The 19,000-nt window shown below is 34.8% G+C and overlaps 1 protein-coding gene across 16 annotated transcripts in view; it reads left to right on the top strand.

Annotated features, from left to right (window-relative positions):
* RCOR3 (REST corepressor 3) overlaps window positions 1–19,000 on the top strand; it is a 53,618-nt gene that overhangs the window by 27,187 nt on the left and 7,431 nt on the right. For 7 of the 16 annotated variants that reach the window (XR_015143058.1, XR_015143059.1, XM_086343276.1 and 4 more), the window contains 3 exons: window positions 2,100–2,318; window positions 5,912–5,989; window positions 13,903–13,960. Coding sequence is in view for 11 of the 16 variants with exons in the window: in XM_086343276.1 (XP_086199402.1) it covers window positions 2,100–2,318; window positions 5,912–5,989; window positions 13,903–13,960 (355 nt within the window). In the remaining 5 variants the exon portion in view is untranslated. Of the gene's footprint in view, window positions 1–2,099; window positions 2,319–5,911; window positions 5,990–13,902; window positions 13,961–15,976; window positions 17,327–19,000 lie in introns of those variants that run through there. The other 9 variants (XR_015143060.1, XR_015143061.1, XR_015143062.1 and 6 more) reach the window with 2 other exon arrangements.

Below are 19,000 nucleotides of genomic sequence, written 5' to 3' on the forward strand. Positions count from 1 at the left end.
GATCTCTTCTTTGTCTTTAGTGTTCATAGTTTCATTTTGAAGTATATGGCTATGGATTTCTTTTTTTTGAAACTTGTTTTGGACTCCTTTGTATTTTCTAAATCCTATCTTAAGTTCTGTAAAATTCTCATTTGTTGAATCTTTGAATGTAAGTCTCCTTCATTCTCTCTCTGCTGTCTTTTGAGAATTCTTTTAGAAATGTAATGGACTTTTCACATGTCTCAATCACTCATGCATTCCATGTCTTTCCATACTTCCATGGTATGTTTTGGGCATTTTTCTCATAGGTGATTTCAGAGTCACTAATTTTCTTTTGAGCTCTGTCTAGTCTGCTGAGTAACCCATCCATTGAATTTCTAATCTGATTTATAATATTTTTTATTTCCAGATGTTCTGTTTGGTTTTTTTGCCTGTCTGCTTGGTCAGTTTTGATGGACTCATTTCTTATAAGAATATTCCATATTTTCAATTCTTTCTTTCTTTTACATGTATAACATCTTTATTGTATTCTCTTTATCCAGTAATTATAATAGTTGTGATCTCTACAGATACAATTCTGTTGTTTGCCTTCTGCAGTGTTTTACTCAGGAGGCTTGTTTGGCAGTTTGTAGTTGTGAGCTCATTTTCCTTGGAACATGTTTGTTGAAAATTTTCAAGACCTGCATTTACAGTGCATTCTTCTAAAGACAGCTTGCATTTACTTCTGCTAACTGAAAGCCCTACCAACCTGAGACACTCTAAAGTAAATTTTTGATTTGAGGTTTTTCAGGCCAGACAGTTCATATAAATTTTGTCTCCAAACCTGTCTGAATATAAGCCTGTGGCTAGGGATTCTCAGGAAAGACTCTTTTTGGTTTCTTTGCTTTCCTTTGAGCCAAGGTTGAAGTAGTCTTGACTTTCTTTAAATCATCCTCCCTTTGCAGGGCAGGGTCATTTTTCCTACTTTACACGATGTTGGAGCCCCCTCCCCTTCCAGAGTTCTGGCTTTGACTCTTGTGCTCTTCACCTGTTGTCCATTGTTCTTTAGGCACGTGTCAGCTCCTGCATCCTTGCTTATCTCTCTAGATTCCTGCTTTCTCATTATTTCTGGTCTCTGAGGGATTTCTTCACCTCTCTGCCAGCTCAGAAATGAATTTTAAAAGATTTTTTAAAATACTTGATCTAGCAATTTTAGGAGTGCTATACTGGGAGGATTTTCCCTGATCATCAAATCTGTCATGTGTTGCTTTGAATTGAGTTTTAAGGAACAGAGTGAATTACAGTACTGGGTACTATATAATTATATTATGACTTTTACGCAGAGTTCCTTTTTTAATGAATTATTAAATCTATTCAGTATATTGTCTTCAGCCTAATGGGACACAGTTTCTAATGGATTCCTATCTTAGAAGCACAGAATAACATTGTATTTTTACATCACACTTTTTAAGAATATTGCAAATATAATAATGAAATCCTACTTAAGAGTTCATGGTGGTCATTATTAGAGCTTTTTAAACCTCTTCCAAAGTGAAAATTTCAGTGTTACTTTATTCACAGGTAAATAGACTTGGAGTTTAGAAATGTTGTTAGTATTAAAATAATCTTGTGCTCTTTTTAATTTTTAGAGGCATAGTTCTCTTTCAACAACTCGGAAGTGAGAATAAAATGTTATCTCTTTTTTACCAGTTGTTTGAGCTACTAATTGTCATGATTCCTAATTTGTCCCTTTTTTTACTTTCTTTAAAACTTTTCACTTAGTAAGTTGTAGCTTACCACCCCCTCTTATTGCTGAAAGTATATCCCATCTTGAAATCGTGAAGCAAACTAAAATAATGTAAAATCCACCTTATTTTTTCATTTGTTCAGAGTCTTCTGGGCATAGAAACCTAACATTTTATTGAGTGGATTAATGAAACATATGTTGTATGCTCATCTCCCCCTAATTACTAGTTGTGTGTGTGTGTGTTTGGACTCATATGTAATATAATTGGTTAGAAGTATTTAGTAGGTGCACTTAATGTAACAGATACTTCTATTAGTAATCTATTAGTAATAGACTGTTTTCAACTTACACCTGTATACAAGCCCAGATGACCTATTATAATTTTTTCTTCCAGGGTAATACTGACCAGCCTGTCCAAACTAGCAAGATTGGACTTGGGAGGAGAGAATATCAGAGTTTACAACACCGCCATCATTCTCAGCGTTCTAAGTGCCGTCCACCTAAGGGCATGTATTTAACCCAAGAAGACGTGGTAGCTGTTTCCTGTAGCCCCAATGCAGCCAACACCATCCTGAGGCAACTGGACATGGAGTTGATCTCTTTAAAACGTCAGGTATTTTATAAAAATCATTATTTTTGATGATTCTGTCCATTTTGCTTATTTACTTTATCCCTGTAAACTCAGTTTTATTACAGATTTTCTCCACCACTCAGTTACATAATCTTTATCTTTCTTATTTACCTTGTTTTCAAATTATAAGGTGCCACTGAGTATTTTAGATTTGAATCCCAGCATTGCTACTGTTAGCTCTATGATGTTGGGAAATTATAGAATCTGAGCTTCCATTTTTTATTTATAAAATTGGAGATAATAATCTTACTTCTCTTGCAGATTGTTGAGAATTGAGATAATACATCTGGATTGTCATCATTAGCACCAGTAGTAGTAGCAGCAGTATTATTTAAAAGTTTCTTTAGCATAATCAGGTAGTGGATAAGGTTTTAGAGTCAGTGATCCTAAGTTCTAAACCTAGCTACACTGTCTACTTCCTGCACAACCCTAGGGGAGCTGTTTAACTTCTCTCAACTTCAGTTTCTCTGTCTTAAAATGAGGATAATGATATTTTGGTTGGGAGGAATTAAACAAGGTAATATAGGGTAAATGCTTAAAAGATTAGTACCTTGCACATAATACGTACTCATTAACGGTTGTTATTAGTTCTCCAGTCTTTCTCTGGTTTTTCCTTTATTTATTTATTTCTGTTGTTGTTTTAAGTTTTAAGTCTGGGCTTTCTTGGTATAAATTAACCAACCTTGCCAGTGACTTCTGAGTTTACTTCCTAAGCTGTGGCTTTTCTCCTAAGCTCTATAGCTATATTTCCAACTAACTGTTAGACATTTCAAGTGAAGTGAAGTGAAGTCGCTCAGTCGTGTCTGACTCTTAGCGACCCCATGGACTGCAGCCTACCAGGCTCCTCCATCCATGGGGTTTTCCAGGCAAGAGTACTGGAGTGGGGTGCCATTGCCTTCTCCATGACATCTCATCTAACTCCCAAAAGATTTTTTTTTTCTGTTCCTTGTTTGTTGAAACATCTGAATTTATCTTTTATTCATCCCTTGCCTGTATTACATCTGTCAACACACACAAACTCAAGTGGTAGATTATTTTATCTTTGAAATTGCCTTTAAATCAGTCCCCAGCTTTTTAATCTCATTCCTACTACCCTTGTTATGGCCCTTATCACCTCTTTTCTGACTATAACTATCATGTTGATTCTCCTTGCTATCTACCTCTTCTCAGTCCCATGTTACACATTTTATCAGTGTTATTCTTTTAAAATACTGGTGTAATCAACGTCACTCATCTTAAAATGCTTCATTAATTCCTACTTGGCCTTTAGCAGGTTATTTGCAGAGCTAGACAGAAATTTATAGGAAGGGCATGTTAAATTTAAAATTCATCATGAGTGAGGAAACTACTGAAGGATTTAAAAGAGGTGTAACATGGTCATATTTATATTTTTCGGCTATATCTCTCTTTTTTTTTTTTTTGTAGTTGCTTTAGGGATTACAACATGCATCCTTAGCTTACAGTGCATCCTTGTTTAGATACCACAGTATGCACTGTTAGAGTTAATATTATTACCACTTCCATATAATGTAAGAACTTTGCAACAGGGTAGTATGGGACCAAGATGGTTTTTCTCTATCCTAAACATTCAGATTTCTCTACCCCTTGACCCTGGTTACTTACCCAAACTGCTTTTATATTTCTGTTTTCTTCTCCAGCAAAGTTCCAGAATAAATATCAAAATCTACCACATTAGCTTCCTCTGCTTTCTTACCACTTATTTTCAGAGGCTTCCCAATCTAGTTTCTGTCCCACACCCCATCCCAGTTCTGCCACTGAATAAGCTGTCTTAAGATTGTTTATAAACAAGTTCCCCAGTCGAGTGCCCTCTTCTTGGTTCTTATCTCTTTTGAAAGCCACCTCCTCCTCCTCAGAATTCCTTTCTTTTGACTTATAGTGCTGGATTCTCAAGTATATATAGTATATATTTGATTTGAATGCTTTACCTTTAGTCAAACCATAAATGTGTGTAAGACTCCCATCTTCAACCCACAGCACCGCTTCTCTTTAGAGAACTTCTAAAACACGTTGCCTGTGATATTTTTAAAGTGCTCAAAGTTTTTTTAAAATAATGAATAAAATGTTCTCAGCCACCTGTAAATCATACTTAGTCATCAATACTACTACTCCACTATTACTTCACTTACAAGCTATTTTTATTGATTTTTTAAAAAATTATTTATTTATTTTTGGCTGTGTTGAGTCTCTGGGCTGCATGAGGGCCTTCTCTGGTTGCTGTGAGCAGGGGCTACTCTTCGTTCTGGCACGCGGACTTCTTACTATAGTGGTTTCCCTCCTTGCCAAGCACAGGCTTCAGTAGTTGTGGCTCACAGGCTTAGTTGCTCTATGGCACATGGAATCTTCCTGGACCAGGGATTGAACCTGTGTCCTCTGTGGATTCTTCGCCACTGGACCACCAGGAAGGTCCTTTGTTGATTCTTGGGAAAGAACTCTTTTAAAGCTTTAAGTCCCTTTCTTGGATATTCATTTGATGTGTAACATAGTGAAGATTTGCAGTCTTAGATTTACAGATTCTGCCATTTATTATCCCAAGCATCTCATAAGCAGTGTCCAGACTGAATTCTTCCATGTCCACGAGTAATCTGGTCCCCTTTTTGCAGTCCCTGTCTGGTTGAATAACACTGTGTATACTCAGTTACTCCAGCCGGTGACGAAAGAGTTATCCTTGATTCCTCCTTCTCCCTAATTCTCCACAATCAGTTGTTTACAAAGATGTCTTAATTTTGTTTCCAAGTTATTTATTTGACCCGTCTTGTGTACCTCCACCACTCCTTCGTTTCTACTGTTTAAATCGAAGTCCAGTTTTGCTCTAGTGCTTGTTTTGAAATCATGAATCTGTTCCAACATCATTGATATACATGGGGACAATTTGAACATAGTGTGACTTTTGCATTTGCTTACATGTGATTTTTGTTAGTGAAAAACTACAGCTAGCTGAGTATATGCCCACATAGTTCCCATTTGAACTGTGTGGGCATATACTGTGTTACTTGCCATACACACCCACATCTGGTGTTAAAACTTTACATCTGATTTCAAATAACTCTTCTACGACTTCCCAACAATTCACAAGTTGTAGTTATTTTGGCACCCACTTATGTAAGCAACCTTTTAAGGTAAAGCATCATCTTTATTGCATCACTTGTGAATTTCTTTACTGTTTAGAACTGTGCTGTGTGTCATTGATGAAGTTTTTGAGTGTTGTGTCTCAAACTCTTTTTCCCCATAAGCCCTGTGGTTTTTACTGTGCAGTTTGCATAGTACTGTGGCTTTTGAGAATGCATATGTCAGGTTATAACAGAACTGATTATACTTACTTCACAGCGTAGTTGTGAGAATTAAATGAGTTTTTATGAACTGTGTCAGTCTGTTAGGTATGTATATAGTTGATGTGTATGCTACTTGAATGAGGGGTATATTCCACCCTAAGTGTGATAAGTGTTCTATCCCCCTGGGGTAACAGGGTTTTTAATATATATCCTGTTCACTTACTAATACTCAAAAATTCACCTAAGTACATGATCTGATTCATATTTTTGGCTATTTTGTTGAAGGTTCAGAATGCTAAGCAAGTAAACAGTGCACTTAAACAGAAAATGGAAGGTGGAATTGAAGAATTCAAACCTCCTGAGGTATGTTATTGAAGAGTATATGTGACTATGGTGAAACCTTGTTCTTTGAGTTATTCAGTGTTCAACTACTATATTTTGGTTACATGTGTGCTTTGAAGGTTTTATTATATAGATAATTTATTATGTCTCTATTTTGTTATTTAGATAGGTAGTCTCTTGAGACTTGGCTAATGTTTTAAGTTAAATCATTCCATTACTGTCTTTAGCACTTGCTATCAAGCACAGAAAATAGCTATAATTGTAGGCCCAGTGCATGTGAAACTGGAAGGTCATTGATGAAGAAGTGCATTTTGGGGTCTATAACAATGTTTGTTCAAAGCTGTTTCCTACCTGTGTAAACTGGTAACAGGAAGAAAAAGATCACAAGGAGCTCATTTTAACAGTTTTAACAAATTTTACTTTAGTTTTGGGTATTTGTTTATTGGTTCAGGTTTCCAGTTAGGATTTTAGTGTATGTATTTATATCCTGGAAAATACAAAATCCAAATACGAGATATAGATTGGCCGTTTTCTCAAGTCTTACTTGTACTTCTGTTAAACTTAATATGTTTTTTTATATTGGTGATGTCTAAGGGTGTACTTAAATGCTTATTGTCCAATCATACCTTTTTACGGAAGCTTCTATTACAAAATCTTTTCTCTTTCTCTTTTTTTTAAGACTCCTATGTTATGCTTCATATCCTGGCCTTACTTTTCTATGTATGTAATAATCAAATGATCCTATTTGGTCCTAATGGGATTTTTTTTCCCTCCAGATAGCAGATTGACTGAAATATCTACAAATGAATTATGTATGGGCGGGGTGGGGTGCAGGCAGAAAAGTAGTACTTCATATGCCATCTTACTCTCTAGAATCTTCTAGAAAGGAAGAATCATTATGAAGGAAGATGTTTGTTTGTTTTGAATAGTCTCTTTCAAGAAGGTTAGGCAATGGAAAAGAATGAAATATATGTAGACTAGTATCTCATTGCAAACCCAGAAGTAAACTGACAGTCTAGTGATATTTAAATAAAGATAGTGTAATACAAAGAGTCCTGCTTTATTTTATGTTAAATTATTACATCAAAAAATTCATTTTAAATTTTGTATTGAATTAATTTAATATTTAATTAATTACATTGTTGTTGTTCTCTTTTCAACCCTGTGAACTGCAGCATGCCAGGCTTCCCTGTCCTTCACTATCTCCCTGAGTTTGCTCAAACTCTTGGCCATTGAGTCAGTGATGGCATCCAACCATTATAAAATGCATAAAAGCAAAAAACTTAAAATGTTTGTATATTACTATGAGTTTATAATTTAAAAATTAAAGAATATAGCAGATATTGAAAACCTTATTGGAATAGCTTAAAGAACTTTATGCCAATAAGTTTGAAAGTTTACACAAAACTTAGAAATTCCTAGGAATATATGGTTTACCAAAATTGTCTTAAAAAGAATGAAAACTGAATAATGTATAACCAAAACAGCAGGCCAAGACAACTTTATAGAAAAAGCCTACCAAATTTTCAAGGAAATAAAATTCTAATTTCAAATTTTTCAGAAAATTGCAGAATAGTCTCATTCATTAACATTATATAAAGTAAGATGTGAAGGTGTAATAGCATTTATAACTTTCCTATATGCTGCCTCTTTTGATGCTCACTTAAGTCCAGAGAAGTAGATGAAGTAAATGCTGTTATTTTGCATGAGGGAGCTGGACCTCAGAATAAGTGACTTGATCAAGATCACACATCATAGTAAATAGTGATCCTTTGGCTGTGTTTTAGATTCTTAGAGTCTAGTTGGAGTCCTGGATTAATGTGATGCTGTCTCTTTTGGAAGTTTTCATATAATAGTAAAAGTGTATATTAGATTCCCACATACAAATGTAGTTATTGGTTAGAAGTTACCATTTATTACATCTCTTGGTTTATTGTAAAAATAATGATCAAAATGAAACAACCAAAACCTTAATGCACTGTGGTCCATACATTGAAGTTTGTATAATACTTTAAGGTTGATTTTGAACTCACATGCACTTCAAAAATGTATATATGTTTTATCATCTAGAAAATGCCCAGGATATATTTGTAGGTATCATATTGTTCCTATTGCTTTATAGGGGAGAACAACCTGAATAGATATATTTCAAAACACTAGATTAACAGTTATAGTAAAAATCTTGAAAAATCATGTACCTTATCCTCTTACCTTTAGGTTAGCTGATACCCAACCTAAAAAAGTTCTCTGTAATACCTAATAAAAGAATTTTATTAACCTTTTAAACAACAAGCTACTAAATGATGTAACTCAGCTGGAACTAAACAGTTACTAAGATGCTTTACTTATTCATTTGGTTGTATTTGTTATTTTCATTTAGGGAAAAATTGGTGAAGAAAGTTAATTCACTTGCCTAAGTATTTGTCAATTGTTTTTTATAAGACACTGCATTAGGCTCTGTGTGTGGGGTGGGGGCGGGGGGCAGGGGTGACACCTAAAAAAGAGGAAGGATAGATTTTTCCATCTACTTTCTAAAAAAGAATTTATAGTCTAGATTTTAGAAGACAAACGTTAAATTTATAGATTTATAAATGAAGATATTAATAAAACAAGTGGCTATTGTTCAAGTAGGGTAGTCAGAGAGCATTTCCTAAAGTTTCCTAGAGCAGGGAGTTTCAACTGAAGGGTGAGTAGGATTTTTGCATATACTAAAAGGGCAGATGGAAGGAATAATGTGAACAGTGGTTTGATGTTGAGCAGTGCATTCAAAATATAAATCCAGAGGGGAAAATCAGAAACACTGGATATTCCCTAAGCATGTATTATGTGCTCATTATTGTGCTAATCACTACTGAGAGTTCAGTGGAAGTATAAAAACTGTTTTCTGAGGAAGCATGTTGTCTACTTGGGAAGGCACACTTGGTTGCAGAGGATGAATGCACAGGATGTATGAGAGGTATTAATAAGGTTGAGTTTAACAGGGACTTCTTTGTTTTATAAATCAGTGGGCAAGACCACTGTGAAAGCTAGGAAAAGCTTTTGTGAAAGCTAAGAAAAGAAGTTTGCCTTTTAAATTAAAGGCAAATGAAAAGATCCTACAGTTTTTTCAATTTAGGAAGGATATAATGAGAAATTTGTGTTTTAGGAGAGTTATCCTGGCCATGTTATACAAGATAAATTAGAAACTTTAGAGCTGCTGAAATACCAGGTATGTGAGAGATAAAATAAGTGGTAAAAGAGGTATTGGGTAGTGTCAGGTATTAGTTGTAGGAATGGAGAGCAAGTGATAAACCTAGAGAACATTTGCAAAGTAGATGTTTATGTATCTCCTTGAAAGTATATGAGGGTGTTGCAAGGAGTGGTGTTACGTTTGATTATGCTTTGATTTGTTTTGGGTGGAGTTTAGGTAAGGGGCAAGGAGATCGGTGAATCCAAAAGGAAGAGTCTGAGAAAGGGATGCTTTTTGAAGCTAGAAGTTTGCAAATCTGTGGATATTTTCATGCATAGGTGTGTGACATCCTTTCTTTATGGGTGTTGGGTTGACTTTTCAGCACTGGGTAGCCTGGTAACCTTTTTTAACTCTTCCAAGTCAGAGGTAGTATGAAACTACCACTGACAAAAATGGGAAAGCTGTGAAGCAGTTGCGCCAGGGGAAGGATGCGGTAAGCATGCTGAACTCGCTCAGGCGGCCAGACTGTTCTAGACGGCTCATGGGGTCTTTTACATTATTGTTGCTATTATATACTGGATTGTTTCACATTGCTGTTCTATTATTTTTAAGGAAAAGAATGTTCTCTGTGGTACCTCATAGCTAGCTATAACTACCACAGAATTTTAGATTCCTGGATATAGTCTAGTTGTCCTTTCCTTAAGTTAAACACATCTCTACCAAACTTTCTTAGCTCTAAAATATAAAATCAGTAACTTAAAGGAATTCTATATGTTTTTAAAATGTTGACCCTCTTACTCCTACAGTCTTTCCTCTCTTCCACTGTTCCCATTTTGTAGCACATAGACTGTTTAATTCCAACAGTTTCAAGTTCTCCTCTGCATTTTTCCACTGAAGTGTCTTCTTAAACCTTAACATTGGTCTTAATGGCCAAATTCCACAGCTCTAACTCATTTCCCTTGCCTATTTCTGAGCCTTTCACATAATGATGACCTCCTTCTTACTTTAACTTTTATGTTTATAACTATTATTTTCCCTTCTCAGCTATAATTTTTCTTACTCTATGTAAATAAAGATATTCTCCAAGTTTTTATCCTCAGGATGCATTTCTCTTCTGTTTTGGAAATCTGATACAACCTCATCACTTTGCTGTATTAAAGTCATATCATATATACGTTTAAATGACATAAATTCAACCAAATAAAAAAGAGAGAGTATGTTTAGTAACAGCGAGTGCAGCAGCGCTGGCGTCTCTGCCTGAACGCCACTTACGGAGTGTGTGACCCAGAGTGAGTGGTTACAAGCTAGGAATGGTGTATCCAGCATTCCTTTAGTCAGTTTTAGCTTTCACATCCCCTGAGCATTTCTTCGAACTGAACGATGTTCTAGTATTTACATAAGTATTTATATTTTTCATTTACTACTGTTCTAAATTCGAGCCAAAGGCTTCATCTGGGGTATAACTGAGAAACTAGTGGCCCTTTCCAGTACTGGAGAAATAACTGCCAGTGTGGACTTTCTGCGAGACTGCCTATCTCCATGGCTACCTTTGTAAGAACATTTCAAGGGTAATTTTGGAAGAAAAAAAACTTTTAAAAATTCACAGTCTGATTTTAGAACCTCTCATCTGAGTAAGCTGATTCCATTGTTTTCCCTCATAAGCATTTTCCAAACACCTTTAAAAAAATGTATTTGAATAGATGAATCTTTTAGCCTCCTGCCTAATACCTTATTTTCAGTGTATCCCAAGTTAAATTCCTCCTCTTAGCCTTGCCTTCCCACATCTCCCAAATCCTAAGTCCTTAAAAGCATCACCCTCTTCCAGCTTTCTAGGCTTAAAAGTCTTATTCTGCTCATAATCCTACCCTTCTCTCTTTGCTCCCAGCTTCCCCCAGATTGCTCATTATATCTAGTATGAACTCGTCAGCCTTGGTGTTTTCAGCCCTTGCAGAACTGGACCTCACCATATTTTGGTTTAGTTAAGTATCACCAACCTTCCAGGCTTATTTGTCACTGCTTTCTAACAAAAATCCTCTTGTTTCCTGAACATGGTATGCCTTCTCCTCATTTTTGCCTTCTAGGAACTTATGTTCTTAAATCCATCTCTGGCTTCAGTCCCTTCAACTTTCCTTTTCCCCCAGTGTAGTCATTTGGAGTTTTCCCTCTCATCTTTGAATCCCCAGTATACTGTTTTCAATAATAGTTACTTGTGTTTATCCCATCCCCTGATTTGCTTGTAAGCCAAAAATAAATCTTCATAGGGCTTGTTATTCCTTTTTCACTTTTTGTTCCCTTTTCATTAATGATACCTTTTCTTCCATTTTCTGCCTTTCAGGTTTAACAAACATTGATTGATCAGCTTTAATTTATGTTTGCTCAGGCACCATGCTTGATGTTTTTGTTATTGTTTATTGTTGTCGTTTAGTCACTTAGTCACGTCCAAGTCTTTGCTACCTCATAGACTGTAGCTTGCCAGTCTCCTCTGTCCATGGGATTTCCTAGGCAAGAATATTGGACGGGTTGCCATTTCCTTCTCCAGGGGATCTTCCTGACCCAGGAATTGAACCCGCATTTCCTACATTGGCAGGTGGATTCTTTACTAGAGCCACCAGGTTACATATGTCCTTATATATATTCCACATATATGCTAACTTTAATCTTAAGAAGCACTTGCAAAGTAGTATCACAAGAGATGTTCAGTATCCAAATGCTCATTAATCTAAGAGATAGATGGAGAAGCAAAGGTTGCCAAACAACAAACTATTCACTAGTGAATTGAGCACTTACAAAGTTAGGCTCTCTTCACTAATTCTTCCTAATTAACTCCAGCTCTTACCCTTCCCATCCATGACAGCAACATCTTCCTCTGTTATTCTCTTGCTAATACAGTGCAAATACAAAATGAAATTGTAAGCCTTGCAAAAGATGTGAAACTTCATGAAGTCTGTGAAGGTACAGAATGGCTTTCATCACTTGCAAAATTGTTGACAGAGCAGTATGTAACAGAACTAATGATGGAAAAAAAAAGGATAGTGACTCAGGCATTTAAAAGAAGAATAATTTGAGTAACAATAAAGAGAAGAGAAATTTGGGAAAATCATTGACGTCTTCAAAACAAAAATGACCCATATTCTGCACTCATGTTGTAAATTTCAAAGCTAGAGAGTGTTATACCACTGTATAATCACAAAAGGTATGCCAAGAAATAAAATTAAAGCTTGTAAGTGGAATCAGTAACTATCTTTTAATGAACTAATTTTCCTAAGTTTTAGTTTCATATTTCAGATTAAGTTACATTCAGCCTTTTATTTTTTTAACCATTTACCATGAAATATCTGGACCTGTTTTAAATAGGTTCCAATACCAGTTATCCTTGGGTACTAAGGACCTCTTCTGTCTACCTTTCATGGCCAAGGTAGCAGCATCACATTGCCTGGGTATTAATTCAGATATTACCTCCTACTCCATTCTTACTATTCCTCTTGGGAGACCATATGTTTAAAATTGCTGGTTTTCCCTGTCTTCACTCTTTTTTTCTTTGCACTCTTTTAGCCTTGGTTCACCCTTACTACTCCTGTATGTCCTGTTTCCCCTCTTTCTCTTTGCCTGTTTCCTGTTATTCCTTTGCCTCCTCACAAGTATCCTAACCTGGAGGCTTGTCCACATTGCCTGGCCTGCCTTGCTGTTCTTTTTAAAATCTTATCATTTGGAGCTCAGTGCTTTGTATTTTTAATTTTTCCCTCCTTTACTCAAGGTCTTTTTTTTTTTTTTTTTTTTTACTTTTTTCTTTCTTCTTTCATAACTTTTTTTTGCATTTATGTTTCATTCTTTCTTCCAAATGCTTGCTTATATGTCTTCACTCGTGGTGAGAAACTTGATATTACCCAGCACCTCTGTACGGTGGAGATTCTTATTGCTAAGACTACAAATGAGATAAGACCTCAACACCCCTTCTTAGAGGAACCCTACTTTCTGTTTTGCCCAGCATGTGTGTGTATTACAGTGGCCATTTTATCTGGGCAGTTTCTACTATAAACCTGTAGGCTGGAATGCTTATTTCTGTCCGTCCATCTACTGCCAAAGGTTCTTGATTACTAAGAAGTGGGTGTATACTAGTGAAATTTGGTTAGATGTTTAATACTGTAATACTGCCATAGTCAAAATCTTAAACTGAGAAATTTTTTAAACAAAAATACTGGGATGAATGTAGGAAGTGTTGGGAGAAAATCTATTCATATACTCGGTCACTCTCTGCTTTAGAAATTTAAAGAAATATTAATTTAGGGCACAGGCCTTATCTACACTTGTACCTTAATTTATACAACACTGTTTTTGATGGAATAAGAAGAGGTTTAGTCTAAATATGAAGAAAAGAAATTTGAGAGTCACCCTTCTGTAAAGAAAACAAAGTCTCTTAAATGTTAAAACTAGGCTAAAATTAACATGTGCAGTGTATCATAGGAACATTGTAGTTGGAAAATGAGTGATTAATAGATTTTTCTCAGTTTTGATATCTCTGACTAGGGTATAAGTGTGAATGTTTTTCTTTCTCCCAAATTGGTACATTTCCCTTTCATTATTTTTTTGTGTTGGTAAAAGGTAATTCAAAATATATTTTTTAAGTCTTATAAAAATGAAATCCTCATGAATCAGAGTTTTAGTAATCTCTTATCTATGATTTGGTGAAAAGTTTTTAAAAAATAAGCACTTTGGAAAAATGTCTGTCTTCATATCCTCATTAGGAAACTTCTCTTTAATTTTGTAGTCAAATCAGAAAATTAATGCCCGTTGGACCACAGAGGAGCAGCTTCTAGCAGTGCAAGGTATTAAAGATAAGCAGTTATTGTTGTTAATAATTATTTAATTTGTCATGAAAGGTGACTACCATAGTTCTCCCCTTCCTTTAGAAGTGGACCAAGAAAGGGGTCTTGTGTTTTCCACACAGTGTTGCTGACCATGAACTCTGGTCTGTACTTGTGGATGTGATACACTGAGCCTGTGTGCATTTTGGGTCCTGAACAGCATGTGATGCCTTCTCAGCACTAAATGAATGATGGTGATGACAGGCTTGACCAAGTCAGATGGTCTCTGGGTGCCTCTGCTTCAGTATTCCTGCTCTTGGGTTCATTCTTACTGTATCAGTCAATAACTCTTTATCACAAACATAAACTACTGTGTTTCTGGTTTCCCTGATTACTCTGTAGTTGATAATTGTCAGGTACTGAAAATATTCTTGATATGCTTAACTTTCAGTGTACCATAACTTACTTAAGAGATATGCCACTGAATGCTACAAAACCTGACTTTAAATATATCTATTTATACAAAAGAGAGACTTTATATATAGATATATATACATGTGCAGTTTTAAATGCAATTATTTGTAAGAATGCTTGGTTGAATTGTATGGCAGAAAACTTTTTGTACTATGAATACCCACGGGCAAATTGGAAGCACTATAAACTTGGATTTTCTTGTGTTTGAATTACTTAAGGGCAAATTGTATGTTGCAATTCAGTATTGTAGGTTTGTTTTCCTTTTAAGATGAACTGTCTACAGGACTGATAGTATAGTTTAAGTTTGGTCTACAATTTGTTTCTTCTTGGCTGAGCCCTCTGTGTTGAGTATCCATGGCTTTTTAATCTAAGTTAACTACTGTAAGAGAGTTGGGCCCCAGTGAAACATACATCTTTAAAAACAGTTCGGAGTATTCAAACATAGAGAACATATTTAACTCAAAAACTGTGCAGGTATCATTCAGATATGAGAATAATATAGTTAAAGATTGATTAAGACTTTGCAGTTTGAATTAAAGTAAGGATTACGCCCCCATTGTGATTTGCAGATGTACAGCAGGGTGCCAGTAGGATAATGTCAGCCTTCCCTTTGGCTTGTACAGCACGGCACAGTCATTTCATAAACAGAAATACTGGATCCTGTACAGGCAGAGTGCTGGCCATGCAGTTAGCACATCTGTAATCGTAGAACTAAGTTTCTGAACGAGTCAGAACAAAAGTTGAATTAGTTTATAATGTTCAGTAATAGCTCTTTGCAATGGACAATTTAAAAGTTTTTATTAAAAATTATTTTCAACAATTGTCTCATATTTATTTAGAATTATGACTTATAGTTCTAACATAGTTTTTTGAGTAGGTATTCCTTTGACTGATGTTAAAGCCTGTTTCCCTTCATGATGGTAGCCTATGGAATTTAACTCCATTTTCCAGTATTTATTTTCTTAAAGGTTAGTATACTAATCCTATACTCTCATATAAGAAATGATCACAGTGAAAGCATTTTCTGAAGAGAATCGCCTAGGAAGTCTGGATTAATCTTTCTCTAGGTACAGAGAAAAGATTTGATACTGTTCTACAGTACTACTTTAAGTGGTAGGATCCATCAAATCTTATGACTGGGTTGGGTACTGGATATTATGAAAAGCTGTATTCAAGAGAAAGACGATAGCAAGATTTACTTAGAGAGTTGAGCTGTATATGCAGACATTATTTCAGCTTTTAAACATTAAAAGAATAGAGTATTTCTAGAAATAATCAAACATATCCTCTCTCCTGAGGATATTCAGTGTTATTGTTATGTTCATTTAAAAAGTAATCCTTAAATAAATTATACTCATGCAGCAATTTGTATGGAAAGATTCATGTTCTTAAGATTTTGAAAGCACTCTCGTAGTATGTTTATGTCTGTTTTTTATTTATTTATTTTGACTGTGAAGTTTTTACTTTGAGTTTAGGTTTTTTGGTTTTGTCTTGTGTTTTTTGTTTGGTTTTGTTTTTGTTACATAAAGTAAAGCAACTTAAAGGTATTTGTGTCTGACATAGTTACTTTGCTGCTGCTAAGTCGCTTCAGTCGTGTCCGACTCTGTGCGACCCCATAGACGGCAGCCCACCAGGCTCCGCTGTCCCTGGGATTCTCCAGGCAAGAACACTGGAGTGGGCTGCCATTTCCTTCTCCAATGCATGAAAGTAAAAAGTGAAAGTGAAGTCACTGAGTCATGTCCAACTCTCAGCGACCCCGTGGACTGCAGCCTACCAGTCTCCTCCGTCCATGGGATTTTCCAGGCAAGAGTACTGGAGTGGGGTGCCATTGCCTTCTCTTTAGGGAGGGTTAAAAAGTGCCATTTTTGCCTCATGTGCCCATATATTTATATAATGCTCAAAAGTGTGTCTTATAATCGTATAGTAATATCCCCTGTACCTGAGTCTTGGTGTGGGTAAAGTACATAACTGCAGTTCTTATTTTAACATCTGTAATCCAGAAGTACTTGCCTTAGCAGGCAAATGTTTTTAGTTTTTTCTTCTTCTTTTTAATCTTTATTTATGCTAAACCTTTATATGATATTATTCCTATGGCCACTTCAGTGTTTTGATATTAACATAATTTATATAGAACTTTTTATTCAAGACATTTTACATACAGATTCTGATTTAACTTTGATTTGTTAAATGCTTTATTTTATCTTGCTCATACTTGACTATTAAAGTGACCTAGAGAGAGAAATGTTGACTCTTTTGTCACTAGTGAGCTCCACTATTAAATAAACTTTGTGTTGTGATTCTTAAAATCAAAGAAGTGTATTAAGTTCATTTCCTAGAGCTTAAATACATATTTCCTGTTTTACTTCCCACCTGCTCATGTTGTTGTTAACTAAGTACTAATCATTTAAATAGTAAATAAATATTTAAATAAATGTTTTTTTAACAGTAAATATTTAAATAAATAAATAAGCTGTTTTCCCTTCTTTCTCCCTTATTTGGAAGGGGAAAAATCATGCTTAGACCAGATAGGAATGTCTGCCTTTACTTGTGTATCTGTCACTTTATTATGTTAATTTTAGTCCTAGCTATGTTATGACTTCAGTAACATTCTTCAGGAGTCCCCAAATGGGATATTATAAATGCTGCTTTAATTTAATCCTCTTAAAATACTTACCAAGAATGGTGTTTCTACAATTTATGTAATCTGTTTCAGCTTTGAGTATCTAAATTATAACAAATCAGTTAACAGTAAGACCAATTACAGTCTTCACATGTTTGTTTTAATAGGGAAATATCCCTGTTTGTAGCTTGTGCCATATTTTTCCTAATCTGTGGTGCTTTAGAAATTATCCTAAGATGAATCTTGATATTCATATAATAAAATTCCTTATTAAACAAGAATTAAGAAAGGAATTTGATTCTGGTCGTATTGTTTTTTTCATATAAAATAAAACATTTATTAGCTGTTTTCAAAAAATAGCAATGATAGTGCAAAACATCTACTCTTTAAAGTATATAGGAGCAGAAGCATAGGATACAATATTTGACATGTTTCTTTTAGGTTTCCTCTTAAATATATTCATTTCATAGTCATTAGTGTTTAAAAAAAAAAATGCTCCCAAACTAAAATATTGTGCTGTATTAGGATAAATAGCGTAACATTTTTTTTCTCTAATTTTATCAAGAAGTCAAATTTAATTTTTAGTGTTTCTTTTTTTCTCGTATTTCCTGCTTTCTCATTTGAAACAGGAAATGACAGAACTATGTTCAAATGAGTTATGCCTACGGTTAAATGTTACCTTCTCTCCCTATAGTTTATATATTCATTCCTTTTTAGGAGAAATGATGTTGCAAGTTTAGAAATTGTCTTCATTCTAATTTTATCTCCTACTTAAAAAAAAAAAAAAAAGCTAGAATGGTCCCTAAAGTGCTAAGGGGGTGGAGGAGATTCAGTCTTTGATTAAGACGTAAGGGTTGTAATGATCCTTACATGATGCTTAGCACTTGAATGATCAACAGGAGGTGGAGATAGATTCATATTTTTCCTCTAAAAGATACCTGTTTGTACTAGAGTTTCTTCTGTTATAGATGATATCACAAGAATGGAGGCTCAGAAGTGTAATTGTCAGTCCTCTGATGTGCTTGCATCAGATAGTTAATGATTCCCAATTGCCAGCATTTGGGGATGGAGTTTAAACTTGTAGCAAGAAAGGTGGGAAGATTCAAAAGAGAATGTATGATTTTGACTTTTAGCTGTTGCCCAGATGCACCAGTCACTGTCTCAGTGCTGTTGATACATTTTTTACCTTTTTTAATAGGAATTCTTGACAAGATTTACAGATGAAAAGAAATGCATGTTCTTGAATGGTTTAAGTTTAAAATTAATCTCTTATTGATAAGAAAGACCTCACATCTCTGGAGTTTCTAAATGTAACTTATTTTAAAAAATAGATTTTTGAAAAATTAATATTTCCTAATTATACTAAGTACATGCTCACTTTAAGAAACGGAAAAATATCCCCCAAATTTTCATTACCTAGACCTAAAAATAGCTTGTTATTGTAATGTTGGTGCTTTTTTTTTTTAAGTCCTAAAGATTTTAAAAATAACTTTTTAAACACACTGAAAGCAGATTTATGATATCCTTTCTATCTAAGAAAAAAAAGTCTAAATACCATGTCCAGATTTGGGAAACAGCATATTTCAAATGCTCCTAACTCCTAAAGTTACTGTCTTGCTAGTCAAAGCTCTAAATATATACATTTTTTTTTCTTGGTTGGATAATATAGAAGAACATTGGTTGGAAAATGAAATGTCATGATAACACAGTATCCTAATGAGTTATATTTTTATGTTAATTCCCAAACAAAACTTTAAAAGTTTGTATTATAAAGATTATATAATATCATCTGGCAGTGTAGGAGCCATGTTGTTTCACTGTAACTTTCCAATCAAATTTAGAAATTTGAAAACAATTTTCTCCTCTCCTTGGGAAATACTTAATTTCCCTCTTCCAGGGTTCTCTCAAGTTTTTTTCCCCACTAAATTTTGGAAACTGACCTCTTGTCCTAAAAAGTGAAAGTGAAA

The sequence above is a fragment of the Bos grunniens genome, chromosome 16 (genome assembly GCF_055505025.1).
Source record: "Bos grunniens cultivar Pamir isolate PY7600 chromosome 16, Bosgru_T2T1.0, whole genome shotgun sequence".
In the NCBI taxonomy this organism is placed as follows: Eukaryota; Metazoa; Chordata; class Mammalia; order Artiodactyla; family Bovidae; genus Bos; species Bos grunniens.